At 40.7% G+C, this 18,029-nt stretch overlaps 1 protein-coding gene across 3 annotated transcripts in view; it reads right to left on the reverse strand.

Moving 5' to 3' along the window:
- The window catches only part of LOC132391833 (ras GTPase-activating protein-binding protein 2-like), a 39,514-nt gene that overhangs the window by 15,371 nt on the left and 6,114 nt on the right, over positions 1 to 18,029 (reverse strand). For all 3 annotated transcript variants that reach the window (XM_059965500.1, XM_059965501.1, XM_059965499.1), the window contains exon 3: positions 1,436 to 1,517. In XM_059965500.1, coding sequence (XP_059821483.1) covers positions 1,436 to 1,517 — 82 coding nt within the window. The remainder of the gene's footprint in view (positions 1 to 1,435; positions 1,518 to 18,029) is intronic.

Raw genomic sequence — 18,029 nt, forward strand, 5'->3', positions numbered from 1 at the left:
AACCGAAGATGCATACCAAGTCACCTTCTCCCCCCCCCCGCCACCCCACCATCTACACTTGGCAAATCAAACCATACTCCTCTCTACATACAAATGGAAGAAAGCTGAAGATCCAGTACACAAAGTTGTGCTGGTCTGAGGAAATAGATAAGCTTCTATGTGACTGATTTGAGTCAGTAGACTGGCCCATGTTCGAAGACCCAGTTGCCAGCCTAGATGAGCATGTCACCACCACAGACTTTATCAGCATGTGTGTTGAGGACTGTATACAAAGAGGACGATCTAGGTCTTTTCAAACTGAAAACTATGGTTTATTAGGAAGATCCACTCCCTGCTGAAATCTAGATCTGCAGCATTCAAATCAGGTGAACCCAACCTTTAAAAGAAATCTGGATACAATCTCTGTGAAGCTATTAGAAATGTCAGGAAACAATACCAGTCCAAACTCAGTCCCAGTCCAGCCATAATTGTGACAGTGCTTACATGTTTAATGGGCTACAAAATGGAAGTTGGGCAGCATCACAGACAATAGCACATCCCTTCCCAATAGGCTTAACACATTCTATCATGTTCTTAACAGAAGGGGATTAGAATGTCACCATATACCCCTACAGTCTCCAATGCACCTGAACCCAGTCAACATTGTAGATGCACTACTACTTTTCGCTTACACTCTAAACCTTATACCTACACCAGTCATTGTCCAGTGTTTCCATATGCCCTGATGCTGCTTAAGAGTTTCTCTTGCCAAGAGCCAGTTTGTCACTTTATCATTTCCTGTCAGTCTCCGAATGTTCAGATACTCCTGCACCTAGCATCACTTTATGTACATACAATCAGTCCACATATATACAGTACACTAATCCTATTTATACATGGTCACACTCAGTTTACTCGAACATTGTGTCTCATTGGGCTGCTTTTATATTTGTGCTTTTTATACTGTGTCAGATTAGGAACAACAATCATTTTAATTTCCTTTACACTTGTGTACTGAAGAATGACAATAAATAATCGTGATGGAAAAGTCAGCCCAAGTTTGCTTTTGTAAAGATGGACATCACTGCAACCAGTATAAACATAAGCAAATTTCTGAAATCCCTAATAAAAAGGGGGAAACTGGGGCAGATGGAATTCCATTAGACATTGAGAGACATACACTTTGGATTTAGATATGCCAGAACCTGACGACATAGATGGAGAAAATTCAGAGACACTGGAGGTTCAGGTAAACTTGGGGATCCACATGAATTATTAATCAAAATAATACTTAGTAGTTCCTTTTAACTACTGCTGATGTGATACAAGACAAATTCACACCGCAATGAAACTGAAAGCGAATGTGCTCAGTGCACAAGTGTTTTGCATCAACACATCAACTATCACAATTATGTTAATTTTAATAATAATACTTCCAAGAAGTACAAATACTTACAGCCTGGCCATAAACTGCTTCTGTGGGTTTTCCACTGCCATCCAAGCCACCATGAACATAAGAGGAGGTCCTACCATAAAACCTGCAGGAAGAATTATTGAAAGTAAACAAACCTTCAGAGAACAAATTTAAGATACAATTTGGCACAACCAGGTTTCAAGGTTTTATGCAGACAATTTCCAATCAAATAGCACTTAAATCATCCTGTTGTTTGTTGGATTGCGTCCACTAATATACAATTATATGGAATAAGATTATAGCTAGTTCCTCATGCTCAATCTTCAATGATTCTACATTATATATAAAATGACTAGTTTATATCCATTACCAGGGATTCCATCTTGAAACTCTACAGGGACTGCTCTCCTCCATTAAACTCACTAGTCAAACAAAACCTTCAATGTAGTGCACATGCTGCAAGTCTGAGATAAAATAAAATGCTGAAAACCCTTAACAGCATCTATGGAAATGGAAACATGAACACTTTCAGCATATTTTTCTCCACATTATCATTGATGCCAATCACAGTTGCAAATCACAGGCTCTTTGACTTCATAACCAACTGACAGCAATCAGTAAGGATCGGCAACAATCCCTCTGCCACAATTATTCTAGTGCTCCACAAGGTTACAGCCTGCCCTACACCCTGTACACACGACTGCATTGCCAGATCCTGCTTTAACTTCATCTATAAATTTACAGATTATATAACCATAGTGGGCTGTATCTCAAATAAAAATAAGTCGAAGTACAGTAAAGAGATAGAGAGCATCATAAAAATATTTCCCTCAATGTCAGCAAAACAGAAGAGCTGATTATCGACTTTAGGAAAGGGGTGGTGCATATACTCCTGTCTCCATCCACAATGTTGAAGTTGACAGCTTCAAGTTCCAAGGAGTGGACATCACCAATAGTCTTAGTTCAATAATACTGATATCATGACCAAGAAAGCTCACCAGTACCTCTGCTTTCTCAGCAGGCTAATGAAATTTGGCATGTCTCCATCGATCCAACAATTTGTTATCAATGCACCATAAAAAACATTCTATCCCGAGGCATAATTGCTTGGTATGGCAACTACCATGCATGTAAACACAAGAAACTGCAGAGAATTGTGCTGAGCAGTGTTTGCGTCATGGAAATCAGCCAGCCTTCTACGGACTCTGTCTAAACATCTCACTGCCTCAGTAAAACATCACCGAAATAATTGAAGATCGCACCCACACCAGATATTCTCTCTTCTCCCATTTCCCACTCGGCAGGAGATAAATAAAACATGTACCACCAGGCTCAAGGACAGTTTCTATCCAAGTTTTCAAACTGTTGCCTAGATTGGGGAGGATGCCTTATGAGAATAGATTGAATGAACTCAGCCTTTTCTCTTTGGAGCAACAGAGGATGAGAGGTGACCTGATAGAGGTGTACAACATAATGAGGGGCACTGATTGTGTGGATAGTCAAGAGGCTTTTCCCTAGGGCTGAAATGGCTAGCACGAGAGGGCATAGTTTTAAGGTGCTTAGAAGTATGTACAGAGATGTCAGGGGTAAGCTTTCTTATACAGAGAGTGCTGAATGCGTGGAATTGGCTGCGGAGATTATAGGTAGGGTCTTTTAAGAGACTCCTGGATGGCTACATGGAGCTTAGAAAAATAGAGGGCTATGGGTAAAGCCTAGGTAGTTCTAAGGTAGGGACATGTTCGGCACAGCTTTGTAGGCCAAAGGGCCTGTATTGTGCTGTAGGTTTTCTATGTTTCTTAAAACAGACCTCTTGTACAATATGATGGACGCTTGACTTCACAAACCACTCTGTTATGATCATGCACTTGGTTTACCTGCACTGCACTTTCTCCATAGATTTTTTTTACACCAATTATGCATTGTTATTGTTTTATCTTCTTCTATCTCAATGCACTGCAGAATGATTGATCAGTATGAACAGTATGCAACACAAGCTTTTCACTGAATCTTGGTAGATGTGACTATAACAAACCAATACCATACAGGTTTGATATACGTTTATCCTTCTGGCACTAAATCAGATGCAACCCTTCAGCTAAATTCTGCACTGGTTGCCTTGGCCCAAATACAAGTCTAATGAAATGCTTCATTTATACCTGTATAGAATTTTTAGAGAGTGCTTGTTCATGGTAAGAGAAGGAAAAGGAATCATGTGAGAGATTTAACACTAAAAGAAAAGGAGAGCTATTTCAGAAATATCGAGAGGGTAAGGGGTTCTTAAACAAATATGAGAGCAAAAAGGCACAATGAAATATCACAAGTGAATAAGATTAAGGAAAACGCCATGGTACTTTATAACTGTATCAAGAGCAAAAGGGTAACCAGGAACAGAATAAAATGCCCTATGAATCAGAGGAGAAATGCATGCATGCAGCACAGAACGACATGGTAAATCTGACAGGAACAAAGGATGCTAGGTATGACAAGGGTGGGGCACTGCAGGAGAGGTGTGGGACAAGTGGCAGAGGAGTGCCAGGAGTAGGGGCGACGCCAATGCAGGCACACCCAGCCTTGAGACATCGAGCAAGGCCATTTGATTCCAAATATAGTCGGCCTTCCTTATCCATCAGGGATTGGTTTTGGGACCCTTCGTGGATACCAAAAACCACTGATGCTCAAGTCCCTTATTCAACCTGTCACAATGAGTGGACCTTAGGACCCAGCCGAACCCCAGACCTTATTTAACCTGTTTTAGTGCGGTTAGCTTTAGGACCCAGCGGAACTCTGAATCCACAATATTTCTGTGCACGAAAATAATCACGATCACGATTGAAAGTGGAAATAATAAAGCGACCGGAAAGAGGTGAAACACCATCGGTCATAGGAAAAGCGTTAGGCTACAGTTGGTCAACAATCGGAACAATTTTAAAGAATAAAGTGAGAAAGGCCCTGCCCCAATGAAAGCTACAATTATTACTAAGCAACGCAGCGGTTTAATTATTGGGTTTTGGGTTTTTGATCCTCCACATCAACCCGGCACGGTGGAGAGCGTACTCGATAACGGTCTGTCATTGGATTGATCTTGGGAACTTCTGTTCCCGAGCCCGGCGCTAAAACATACATTCTTAAGCGTTTTATATGCATAGAAAGGTAAAGTATATAGTATATACTAAGACAAACATTTGACTGACGCTAAATAATATCAGATGTACCTGTTCTGACTTACTAAATAAGAGAACTTCTGATTTTTTTTAATCCCGATCCACGATAACCTATGCACATCCTCCCGTATACTTTAAATCATCTCTAGATTACTTATAATACCTAATATGATGGAAATGCTATGTAAAATAGTTGTTATACTGCATTGTTTAGGGAATAAAGTCTGTACATGCTCGAACATCAAGTGCTGGAAGAGCACTTCCGGTTTTTGTGATTCGTGGTTGGTTGAATTTGTGCATGCAGAATTCGCAGATAAGGAGAGCTGACTGCAATTGCTTAACTGATCATTAGATTGTCCTTCTTGTGCTCCTCGCTCCCACCCCTCTCCTTTTCCAAACCATGATTTCCATTCTCCCTACCCCCTTGTCAATCTCAATCCACAATAGAGACCCATATCAGAAACCAGTCTGTCACTCACGTCATGAAATTTGCTTTTTTTGCAGCAACAGTGCAATACATAAATTACTACAGTACTGTGCAAAAGTCTTAGGCACCCTAGCTATATACACATGCCCAAGACTTTTGCACAATACTGTAAATCTTAAGGGCTAGACAAGATGTATCCTCGATGCACAGGAGGCAAGAAAGATCACTGAGGCATTGACAGAGATACTTTAATATTTGCAGGTCACAAGCAAGGTGCCAGATTAGTAATTAGAGCAAACATGGTTATCTTTAAGAAAAGCCTAGTGGTTAAAGCCCACATATCTATAGCCAATGGTAGAAAAGGTATCAGAAAAAAATTGAGGGAAAGATTAATCTATACTTGGAAAAGTGGATATTGATCAGCAGTTTTATTGGTGGGAGAACCTACCAGACTAATATAATTGAATTTTTTTGGAGAGGTAACTATATTTTTATGTAGTTATATGGTTTACTCAGGCTTCAGCTTCACAAGGTCAATGTGGGTGGCTGATCTATAAAGTTACAGCTCATGGAAGCGGAGGCAAGTTGGCAACATGGGTCAAAAATTGGCTTGGTGATAAAGAGCGTGATGATGGAGTGTTTTTGTGATTGGAAGGCTCTAACAAACGTACTTCAAGGGGTCAGTGATGGAAATCAATTTTTATCGACTTATATAGAAGGGTATTCTTGCAAATTACATGAAAATTGGTGGTCCTATTGATAGTGAAGAGGGCACTCTTGGAATGAAGTATAATACTGATCTGGTGATAAATTAGGTAGAGCAATGGTTTGATGGAATTTCGTTCTGGCAAGCATAGGTGATATAAATTGTGAGGAAAGGTGTAATAAGAATGGACATTTACCAATAATAGTAGGGCCTTAGGCAATATCAATGAACAAATACTTGGTGGAAAAGTGCAATGATCCCTGAAGATAACAGCATAGTTAGGATAGGTGTGAAGATAGTATATTTCCCTTCACTAGCCAGGACTTAGAATACAAGTACAGGGAGATCATGGTACAACTTTATAATACACCAGTTAGGCCCCAGCTGGAATATTGTGTGCAGTTCTGTTTGCCACACTGTGGTGAACTACATATACCTGTCTGGACACGCCCCCTGCTGACTGCTCCTGTGGCTCCTCCCACAGACCCCTGTATAAAGGTGATTGAGGTCTGAGCCCGGCCTCTCTGTCTCCAGGATGTAGTATGGTGGTCAACCACTGCTTGTTCCTTATTCCAGTCAATAAAAGCCGATATCTCGCCTTGCATCTCAGAGAGAGTTATTGATGGTGCCTCACACACCACAAGAAGGGAGTGCAGAGGAGATGTTGTCTGGGATGGAATGCTCCAGTTAAAGGAGACTGGACAAGTACCTGATGTGATATACAGAATTACAAGCAGCAAAGGACAGGGTAGATAATAAGAAACTTTTCCTCATGACAGGACAAAATAGCTTTAGGTGAGGAATAAGAGGTTTACAGGAGAATCTGAGAAAAAATTTTTACACAGAGGCTGGTTGCATTCCGGAACGCACTGCCTGCGAAGGGCAAATTTAATCATCTTGATGAACATTTGAATTGACAAGCCACAGGTGTCTATAGAACCAATGCAAATAATTGTCAGCATAGATATGGTAAGCCAAAGAGCCTCTATTTACACTGTGTCTATGAGACAATGCTTCATTCCAAATGTTTATGTCAATGTTGATATCGTTACTGGTGTAGAGTACCACTGATAGCAACACGGTTAGTGCTTGAACAGATCACTTCTTCTGAACAAGCAGCAAAAAACCTCATGCAGGAAATCCAAAATTAAAAAACACATGAAGTGTTGGAAGCATTCAATATATCAAGCAGCAACGAGAAGCAAAGTCAACATTTCAGGCTAAGGACCCTTCAACAGAAATGCAAGTGATAAACATTTTCTCACTTCCCCATTGACTCCAAAGGTGGTCAAGATGGTCCAAAATGTTGAATGTTTCTCTCCCCATTGATCCTGCTGTGTTTACATGATTTTGTTTTTATACTTCTTCTGCACAACTTGGCCTCTTAACAACTCAAATTTGTATAATGCCCAAGGTGCTTTAAAGGAGTACCCCAAAACAAAATCTGACAGACATACAGGGAGGTATCAGAAACAGAGATTCAGAAGGAAATCTTAAAGCTTGGGGGAAATCAATAAAGTGGAAGCACATCTGTAAATGGTATTCTGCAAGTTGTCAGAAATGGAGCAGCAATGAGTTCTCAAAGATTATAAGACTAGGATACATTGTCAGGAAAAAGAGCTCGATTTCAGAAAGATTGAAGGATTCACAGAAGGAACAGGCCATTTGGCCCTTCTAATCTGTTTCAGCATTGAATGAGCTAATGCTGATCTTTTAACTGAGCACCAATTCTCTGTGCAACCTCCATATCCAAAGCTCGCCTTTTCTTAGAATCTCCACAGCATAGTTATGGCTGATTTCGTGGATGGCATAAGATGGGGAAGCCAGCTAAAACTAGAATGTGGCACAATATAATATTTCAACTGAAGAGAAACAAAGGCAGGAATTAAAATGGTTCACTCTGGAAAACTTTTGCTACAGATAAACATGAAGCAGGTAGGAATAGAAAAGGACAACAGCTCATGCTATTCAATCAGGGCAGGAATTCGCATGAACCATATTGGAAGTTAATGAAAAGGATATCACTATCAACAAATGACAAGCAGTTCATACAATGAAAATTCAAGGATCAGCTACAACCATGTCTGATAACAGGCTTCCCGGGTAACAAATAGGTTCTGTTTTCAGAGGTACCTACAAGTTGATTTTGTCCACAAGACAGAAAATACACCCAAATGACTGGTGTGACCATACCCTCACTATATTGTAGTAAGTAGCATCAAAAGCAAAACGACTGATAAAAGTAATTAAGAGTGGTGAGGAAACTAGCTCTGCCATTCATAGGAATAAACATCTGCAAGTTGGGCATTCCCAACTCAGGGATGATCTACATTGTAGGAGTAGTTTCTGAAAACATTTAAAATCAATTACAATTTGTAGCTACAAGGAGCTTCTGTTTGTATGCTGCTGAAAAGAATGCTGGACATTTATTCAAGGGATAGAAGCACTAAGTCCATTGAAGTTACATGACTCCTGCCAGAACAATGTATTTGAAAAACCAAAAAAAATTCTGGGGTTAGAATGTGCAACTTGTCTAACATGTATTGCAAAATATGCCAAATAACAAGGGCAGCACAGAATTAACCAACCAGGTACTGGAGTAGAATTAATATTGGCCCAGCAGAGACAGTCTTGGCAAACATTAACCGATAATCACAAATAAAAAAAAGACATTAACATTAAAGCTTTTGCTTGTGGTACAAAACAATTGGTTTCTTTGAAGGGGTGAAGCAATGTTTTTAAGGACAGCACATTCCAGTCTGCAATATCTGAGTGGCATTACTAAAAACGGACAGAGTTGATGTTGCTCAGCTCAACAGTGTTACAAATCACATTTTAATGCAGAGACATTCTAGTTCATCACTATGGAAGACTCAAATAAGAGCAACTATGGAGAATGACAAGAAAATTTATGCTCAACAATACTACCGCTGAGGTCATGGAGATTATACAGGACAATAGATGTGATTTGCTGCAAAGGTATCGCAACTATTGCAGTACACTTACTCTTTTAAATACTCCATCATTGTGAAAGCAATTGCTGCACGAGACTCCAAAAGTCAGTAACATTAATTGCTAGGATAGCTTGGATCAATAAATTCAGAAGGAAGATAGGATTGCCCTTTTCAGAACTACAGCACCCTCTTTGGTAAGCTCAAAGTATGATCTTGTCATTATATTTTGTCTGTGAATTGTACACTATGAAAATATGGAGCTATTGAGTTAACAGCCTCCCCCCCTCACCCCAAACATCCTGGCAAAATTGCTTTTGCATCTCAATTTTGCTCAATCAGGAAGAGGCCTAACTCAGTCACAATAATTTTTCCAGCTGATTTACACCAAGGAACTACACAATAATTCAACCTCAAATAAATCCTCATGGATGAAGAGAAGAATAGACTCTCACAAACTTTGTATCTGTGATGTCATTTACACTCAGACACATCGAGTTTCTGCTCGTCAGATTTATCCACACACCAAATGTGAGAGAGTGACAGAGAGATTTTAAACTGGGACAATGTCACAACATAGATGGAAAAAAAGAGAAAGCACAAAGGCCAAGTCCATTAGCAAACAGGAGCTAAACAACACAGGAGACGCAAGAGGCTGCAGATGCTGAAAATGTAGCGCAATGCAAGAAGCTGCTCTGATGAAGAATTTTGACCAGAAACTTAAATTTTCTAAATCCCCTCCATAAATGTTGCCTAACCTGCTTAATTTCTCCAGCTTTTTGCGTTACTGATCAACAAAGGCACCTGTTGCACTTCAGAAAGCATCTAGCCTACATGGATATTAAATACCAAATTAATTTGGCATTCAATCACGACCCAAAGTCCTGGAAACCTGTAGCTTCCAACCACTATTACTCAAATTAGGTGATGTCAAAGGAACAGACAGATGGCAATGTAATATCTTGCTGAGTTTCTCCAGCTTTTTGTGTTGCCAGTCAACAGAGGCACCTGTTACACTTCAGGAAGTGTCATGGACATTAAACACCAAATTAATTTGGCACTCAAGTTCGAGCCAAAGTTCCTGAAACCCGCAGCTTCCAACCACTATTACTCAAATCAGGTGCTGTCAAATGGACAGACTGATGACAATACATCTTGCTTGAATTCACTGCCTCACAAACAGAAGCATGATACATTAAGCAAAGTTCCCAAACAATTTATAACATTCAAACACTGTCCACATACAATGCCTTTCAGAAAATATTTGAGTCAATGACACCTTAGCAATAGAATCACAAGGCAATTAAATAGCTGAAGAACTATTAATACTCAAAACTCATAAATGGACATTTCTTCTTCAGAAGAATATTGTTTTTTTTTTGCAGTAAACTGTTCTATGTTCTATATTGCCTGGAAGATTGGAGCAGTCTCTAAGTGACATTCAAATGGTGAATTGGAGAAGTAAGCAAAAACATGATTGTAGAGAAAGAGTAATGGAATTTCTTTCAAGCATCCAGCACAGGAATGAAAGATGAAATGGCCCCTGGTTGTGCTGTGATTCTCTATGATTCTAATAGGATCTACGTATCTGGTAATTACAAACACAGTAAACTACTGCATTACATACAACACACACAAAAATGCTGGTGAAATGCAGGCCAGGCAGCATCTATAGGAAGAAGCACAGTTGACATCTAGTCCTGATGAAGGGTCTCAGCCCGAAACGTCAACTGGCTTCTTACTATAGATAGTTAGTCCTGACGAAGGATCTCGGCCCAAAACGTCGACTGTGCTTCTTCAGCTGCCTGGCCTGCTGCGTTTCACCAGCATTTTGTGTGTGTTGCTTGAATTTCCAGCATCTGCAGATTTCCTTGTGTTTGCTGCATTACGTATAAAAGTTTTTCCCCTCATAAATTCCATAAGAACAGATTTATGCTCTGCATCTCAGACTCTTTGATAGTAATCTGTGAATTCTACAAGGGCAAATTTCCATGATCTAAAATGATGTAATGCAGGGATTGGCTGTACTCTGCACTTCAGCTGTTATAGAATAACATTCCAAAACTCCTTCGATCCTCTATAAATCACTCAACATCCTCCAATTTTATTCTACATTTACTTGCTATGCAATCCCAAATTCACTTGGGATTAATTTCCAAGTGCCACTTAGTCTAAACATTTCCTTCTCACTATCAGAGTCAAATCTAATGTTACCTTCAAACGTCTTTATAATCCCCCCCCCCCAAAAATTGAGTCATTATTATAAAAAGCTGAGTATTGAGCCTTATGGAACCTGTTGATAGTAGTTTTGCAGTGACATGTACATCCATCAAAAGCTACCCCTTAATTCTAGCCACCGAGGCAATTTGTGTCCAATTTCTCATTCTTGCTTGGATTTCATGTGGGTCTTATCTTTTTAAGAGAAGCTTGCTATACACAATCTTATCAACAACCTTCCTAAATGTCCATATAGATTACTAAAAACTGAAACCCTTCATCTACTCTAGTTACTTCCTCAACTTATTTTAGTTAGTCAGACACTACCTTCTTTTAACAAAAATCAAAAGAAAAATGCTGGAAGGCTCAGCCAATCAAACAACATCTGTGGAAAGAGGAAGCAGTTAAGTTTTGGGCGAAGGACATTACATCAGAACAGATCTATTTGACTGGTTGAGTTCTTCCACCATTTCTCATTTAGTTTCCAGCCTCTGCATTTTTGTTTTCTTCTTTAATAAATCTATGCCTTTTCAAAGTAAGAGACATAATGTCCCTCAGAAGTGATCCTATTAACATGTCCACTAGAGGCTCTAGATTTGATAGTCCCATCTGTGAAAGCATGTTAGCCCTGAACCCTTTAAATATTCCCCATGGCTTCATGATGTACATTCAAGTTCCAGTCTGCTGTTATTAAATCAAATCTTGATAATAGTAATATTAGTCTTGCCCCAATTTTAAACCCTTACCCATAATTTATCTTTGTCCCTTGTCATGACTAAGTTATAAATTATTTCACAAAACAGCTTCATTCCTAAAGCTTTCACATCCTTCCTACAATGAGGCAACCAGAACTGCCAAGTGTTGTCTAACCAGTATGTTATAGACCTGCAACATTACTTTGTGGCTCTTGAACTCAATCCCCTGACTAAAGGATGCCAGCATAACATATACTTTCCTAATCACCTTCTGTGTGTTTTGCATCCTTTCACTTCCTCATCCAGGACATTTATAAAAAACACAAAGAGCAAGGGCCCCAGAACAAATCTGAATCCTTACAGCTAGGCTTCCCTGGATCTCATGCCTCCTGACTTTTGGAATAAACCTACCATGGGGAACCTTGTCAAATGCTTAACTAAAATCCACATACACCACATCCACTGCCTTACCTTCAATTAATTTTTTCACTTCACCAAAGAATTCAATCAGGCTTATAAGCCATGACCTGCCCTTCATAAAACCACACTGACCATCCCAAATCAGACCATCTTCCTCCAAATGCCCAAATTCTACCTTGAAGAGTCCTCTCCATTAATTTGCCCACTACTGACATAAGACTCAGTTGTCTACAATTCCCTGGGTTAACCCTTTTTCCTTTCTTGCACAAAGGAGTAACACTTGTCACCAAATCTGCTGGTACCACTCCCATGGCCAAAGAGGATTCAAAGATCATCGCCAACAGCACAGCAGTCTCCTCCCTCACTTGTTGCAGTAAATTGGAATATCCTGTCCAGCCATGGGAGATTTATCCATCTTAATGTTTTTCAACAATTCCAGCACATCATCTTTCTTAATATTGGAACATTTACACAAACATCTCAAACAGACATCTAACATCTCAACATCAAGACTGAAGCAAAATAAGTCATTAAGGACCTCTCTAGCTCTTCTGACTCCAGGAACCTGCCCCTTCTTCTATCCCTGATTGGTCCCACCCTCACTCCAGCATCCTCCTGTTTTTCATATGTGCAGAATGCCTTGGGGTTTTCATTAACCTAAATTGCCAAGGCCTTCTCATTCCCCATTCTAAAGCCCCCTTCTTGGCTACCTTGTAACTAACTCTTGCTTCCTAAACCTCAAGAACGCTTCTTTCTTCTGCTTGACTAGACATCTGACATCTCGTTAACCTCTTCACCCTATCACCTTCTCCCTATCTCAAGGGGTCAAACCTATCCAGAACCTCAAGCAAGTACTCCCTAAATAACCTCCACATATCCATAGGGCATTTCCCCAAGTACATCTGTTCTCAATTTACACTTCCAAATACCTACCCAATACCATCAAAATTAGCTCTGCCCCAATAAAATAATTGGAGAATTAGAATCTAATACTTAGAGAAATTTGTTTTGTAGTACAACACACAATAATAAAAACTATAAATCACAATAATTATATTAAAACATACTATTATTGTATGAATACAATGAGTGCAAAAAGAGAGCAAACAAAATAGCAACAGTGTACACTGTCCATTCAGAAATCTGACGGCTGACGAGAAGCTGTTCCTGAAACAAGTGTGGCTTCAGGCTCCTGTACCTCCTCCTTGATGGTAGCAATAAGAGAGAATATCTTGGGTGATAAGGGGTCCTTAATGATGGATGCTGCCTTTTTTGAGGTATCGCACTTTGACGGTGTCCTCAATACTGGAGAGGCTAGTGTCCATGGAGCTGGCTGAGTTTATAATTTTCTGCAGCTTTTCCCGATATTGTGCAGTAGACCTTCCACACCAGATGGTGATGCAAATAGTTAGAATACTTTCCACGGTACATCTGCAGAAATGTGCGAGTGTGTGCTGTGACATACCAATTGTTCCCAAACACCTAATGAAATATAGCTGCTGTTGTGCCTTACTTATAATTACAGCAATATGTTGGGCCCCAGGATAGATTCTCAGAAATGCTGAAAAACAGGTATTTGAAAATGCTCACCCTTTCCACTGCTGATAGCTCAATGAGGCCTGGTGTGTGTTCCTTTTACTTCCCTTTCCTTAAGTCCACAATTAATTTTCTGGTCTTACTGACATTAGGTTGTTGCTGCGACACCACTCAACCAGCTGATCTGTCTCATTCTTGTAACCCTCTTTATCACCATCTGAAATTCTGCCAACAATATAGTTGGGTCCTTGGCAAATTTATAGATGGCATTTGAGTTGTGTTTAGTGTGGGTGCAGAATAGTGGGCTAACCATGCATCCTTAAGGTGTGCCAGTGTTGACTGTCAGCAAGGAGATATTTCCATCCACAGACTAATCTCCTGGTTAGCAAGTCAAGGATCCAGTTGCAGATGGTGGCACAGAGGCCCAAGTTTTGGAGTTTGTTGATTAGAACTGGGGGCATGATTGTGTTACATACTGAGCTGTAATCAATAAACAGCAGCCTTACTATTTTGGTGATATGCAAGTTGCAGTGGGTCCTTCCATAGGCAGTTGATTCTAGCCATGACCAACCTTTCAAAGCACTTGATCACAGTAGATGAAAGTACCACCGGGCGATAGTTGCTGAGGAGCTCACCCTGCTCTATTTTGGCATTGGTCTGATTGTTGTCCTTTTGAAACAGGTGGGAATCTCTGAACGCAATAGTGGGAGGTTGAATATGTCATTGAACACTCCCGCTATTTAGTTGGCACAGGTTTTCAGAGCCCTACCTGGTACACGATCAGGACCTGACACTTTGCGAGGGCTCACCCTCTTGAAAGACGTTCTGAAATCAGTCTTCGAGACAAAGGTCACAGGGTCACCAGATGCTGCACAGGTGTAGTTTTATTCTCTCTTTCAAAGTGTGCATAAAAGGTGTTAAGATCAACTGGAGTGAAGTATCACAGCCACTCATGTTGTTAGGTTTCATTTTACAGGGAGTATGCAATGGCCTGCAAACCGTGCTAGAGCTGACCTGCTGATTCCCTCTCTAAGCTCAACTGGAACTGTTGTTTAATAGCCCTTAAAATAAGCTTCTGTAGGTGGTACCTAGACTTCTTATATAGTTCTGGATCACCAGTCTTGAATACTACAGATCTAGCCCTTAATAGATCATTGAACTCTGGTTCATCAACGGCTTTTGATTTGGGATGTCCAGTCTGTTCTCAAAGGCACACACTCATCCACACTGGTCTTGAAGAAGTCAATGACAATTATGGTGTAGTTCACACCTAATTCCGCTCGATCTAAAGCTTTTGCGCTGAGGTGCCAATCAATATTTGGGAAGTCAAAGTCAAAATAAAAACCGTTACATTTGCACCTTTCCAAAACTACCTCCTGACTACCTACCTACCTCCTTGGTGTTTCTGTTTCTATTAGAGAGGAGGTGTCTATAGAGCACACCACATCTTCGTTATATGTGTCTTCAGACTATGCGGATTCATAGTTATGCAAGTAACATATTTTTTAGCAACATCTCCTTATATGAGTTCAAAACTCAAAATTATGCAAGGAGCACCACTTTCCCGCCAATACAAGTCAGGTGTGCGTGCCTCACAATCTCACTCCCACTAGTCTTGCATTGGTTTTGGCAAGGGGTGGATGTGTGATCTTGCGCTCTTAAACTTTTGTTGCTTTTACCTACAGTGCAGTGATTTTGTGCTTGAAATATTTAACTATGCTTCCTAAGCATCCGACGTCATGTCCTGGGCCATCAGCTGAGTGGCAGAAAACCACTTTAACGCTTGAAAAAAAAAATTGGAAATTATAAACAGCATGGCATCAGCTGAAGGTAACACAGCCCTGGGACGCTACTACTGGGAACAGGTTCTTGCCTTTAAAGTTCTTTTGTTGCTTGACAATGCACCAGCCCATCCTAAACATTTGGACAGCATTCCCCCTAACGTAACCTACCGCCTCACACAACATCATGATTCAGCCACTCGACCAAGGTGTGATTCACATTCACATTCAAGACGTTTTTTGTTACAGCGAATTATCTTTCAGATGCTGCAAGGAACAGATGATTTTGAAAATCCTGGGAGTTTACCAACGGTGAAGGAATGGTGGAAGTTGGAACACTTGCCACAAATAGCAATGGACATGGACCCAAGTTTAGAACAGTCAGCATTTCCGTCGTTCCCTGCCGTCAAACCTTCCCTACAAGCAAATTTATGCTGAAAAACAAAATGCTGCCAAGCAAACAACCCTCACCACTTTCTTCAAACTGGTGTCATCTCCTGCTGCCGGCAGTTCTAAGAGTTCTGTGAGTCTTCCTTCAGCCCTTGCTATGCTTGATATGATCCCAACACAACATCCACTCATCTCCCAGAGCAAACACACCTGCCACTGTTGGTGAGTACTGTACACCCTATTATGTTAACTTTCTATGATTTATTACATTGAATATTACCTTAAATTGATGAAATATAATACAAATATTGCCTTGTGGTACTGCTTTTGTGTTGTATTGGTAAGAAAATGTGAATAAATTACAGATAAAACATATTTAGGAAGCCCTCTGGATCGCATCCCTATTTTCTGCATTTAAATAATTACTCATATTATGCGTCGACTGCGAGGAACATATCCCCCGCATGTGACGAGGATAGGGTGTACTCCCGACAGAGTGAATGCTCCCTTGCACCTAAGAATGTGAAGACGGTAAGGGGTACGTGTAGAAGGGGGGACGAGGGGTAAGTGTAGCAAAGTATGCATACCAGACTGGAGACAGATTATGTCATTGGGGAAGTGTAGGAGGACAGGGAACATGTAACTAAAATAGGATGCCTGATGAATATAGCAACAAGGGGAACCTTGCCACCACAAGACAATTTGTTTGGCAAAGTATCTGAGCTATATACCTATTTCGAGTGTTTTGCTTGTGTCTATACTTATTCCAAGTATTTCGCTTGCGTCTATGCTCATTCCGAGTATCTCGCATGCTTAACTAAGCGTTAGCCAATCAATCGATGAATTTGAATCGGTAACCATATTTGCGAATGTAGTACCCCGCTTTTGGGTTTAAGCATGACCTCTGTAAACCGACAAATTGGGAGTTGGCTACCTCACGCCTGAAGTGCGTGTGGCTGCGAACTCCTCTCTGAATAAAAACCATTTCAGAGGTAATTTCGTGTCTCTGGTGTTTTTTCCTCAACTGGGCAGGTTAATAATTTCAATTGAACACACCCACACTGACTCAGTAGACAATCCCTCCACAACAACTTCCCCTTCTGATTTGGAGTACCACTCCCGCACCTCTTACCTCTACTTGAAACATCTAAACCGCAGAACATCAAGTAGCCATTCCTGCCCTTGAGACAGCCAAGTATCTAATGGCCATAACATCACAGTTCTTTGAAGTGATCCATACTAAGTTCATCACCTTTGCTCTTGGTATTTCTTGAACTAAAATAAACACTTCAACCTATCCCACTGACTGCAATTTTGCTCTATCCACTGCCAATCCTTCCTCTCAGTCTTTCTACATGCTGCATCCACTCTTATACAACTGGCCCATCTCCTGGCCTGTCACTCTTGTTCCCATATTCCAGTCAAACCATTTTTAACCTTCCCCAACAGCTCTAGCAAACAATGACACAAAGATATTGGTCCTCCTTAAGCTCAGGTACAAACCATCCCATTTGTACAGGTCATACCTTTCCCCGAGGAGATCCTAATGACCTAAAAACCTGAAACACTACCCACCTACACCAATTCTTCAGCCACACATTCATCTGCCAAATCAGCCTATTCTTACTGGTGCATGGCACAAACAGCAATCCAGAAATTACTACCCTTGAGGTCCTGCTTTTTCAGCTCCCTATATTTCTCTCTTCAGGACCTCACCCATTTACCTACCAATGTCATTGGTAGCAATATGTACCACGACTTCTGGCTGTTCACCATACCCTATAAGAATGCTGCAAATCTGATCAGAAACATCCCTGACCCTGGCACTTGGGAGGCAATATACCATTCGAGCCTCTATCGTGGCCAAAATATCTCCTGTCTGTTTCCCTATCACCAACACTCTCTTCTCCCTACTTCCCTTGAGCCACAGAGCCAGACTCAGTCTCTGCAGCTTTCCCCTGGTAGGATGTACACCCAACAGTATCAAAAGCGGTATACTCATTATTGAGAGTAATGCCAGAGGTGCTCTGCATTAACTGCCTATTCCCTATCCTTCTCCTGACAGTCACCCAGCTACCTGCCTCCCACAACTTACTGGTGACTATCTCTCTGTAGCTCCAATCTATCAACTCCTCATTCTTCCAAATGAGTTGAAGGTCATCCAGTTCCAGCTCCCTAACATGGTCAGATATTATATGCATTGGATTCTGTGCATTCTATATGTTTTCGATTGTATTCTATTCAGACTTTGTTAGAGAGCTGCCTTTCTGAATGTAGATTTCACCTGCCCCAAGGAGGCTTATTTTTCCCCACAGAAAATAAGCCTCATTAGTTCTCCCAGTAATAGCTTCC

Source organism: Hypanus sabinus, chromosome 3 (assembly GCF_030144855.1).
Source record: "Hypanus sabinus isolate sHypSab1 chromosome 3, sHypSab1.hap1, whole genome shotgun sequence".
Taxonomy (NCBI): domain Eukaryota; kingdom Metazoa; phylum Chordata; class Chondrichthyes; order Myliobatiformes; family Dasyatidae; genus Hypanus; species Hypanus sabinus.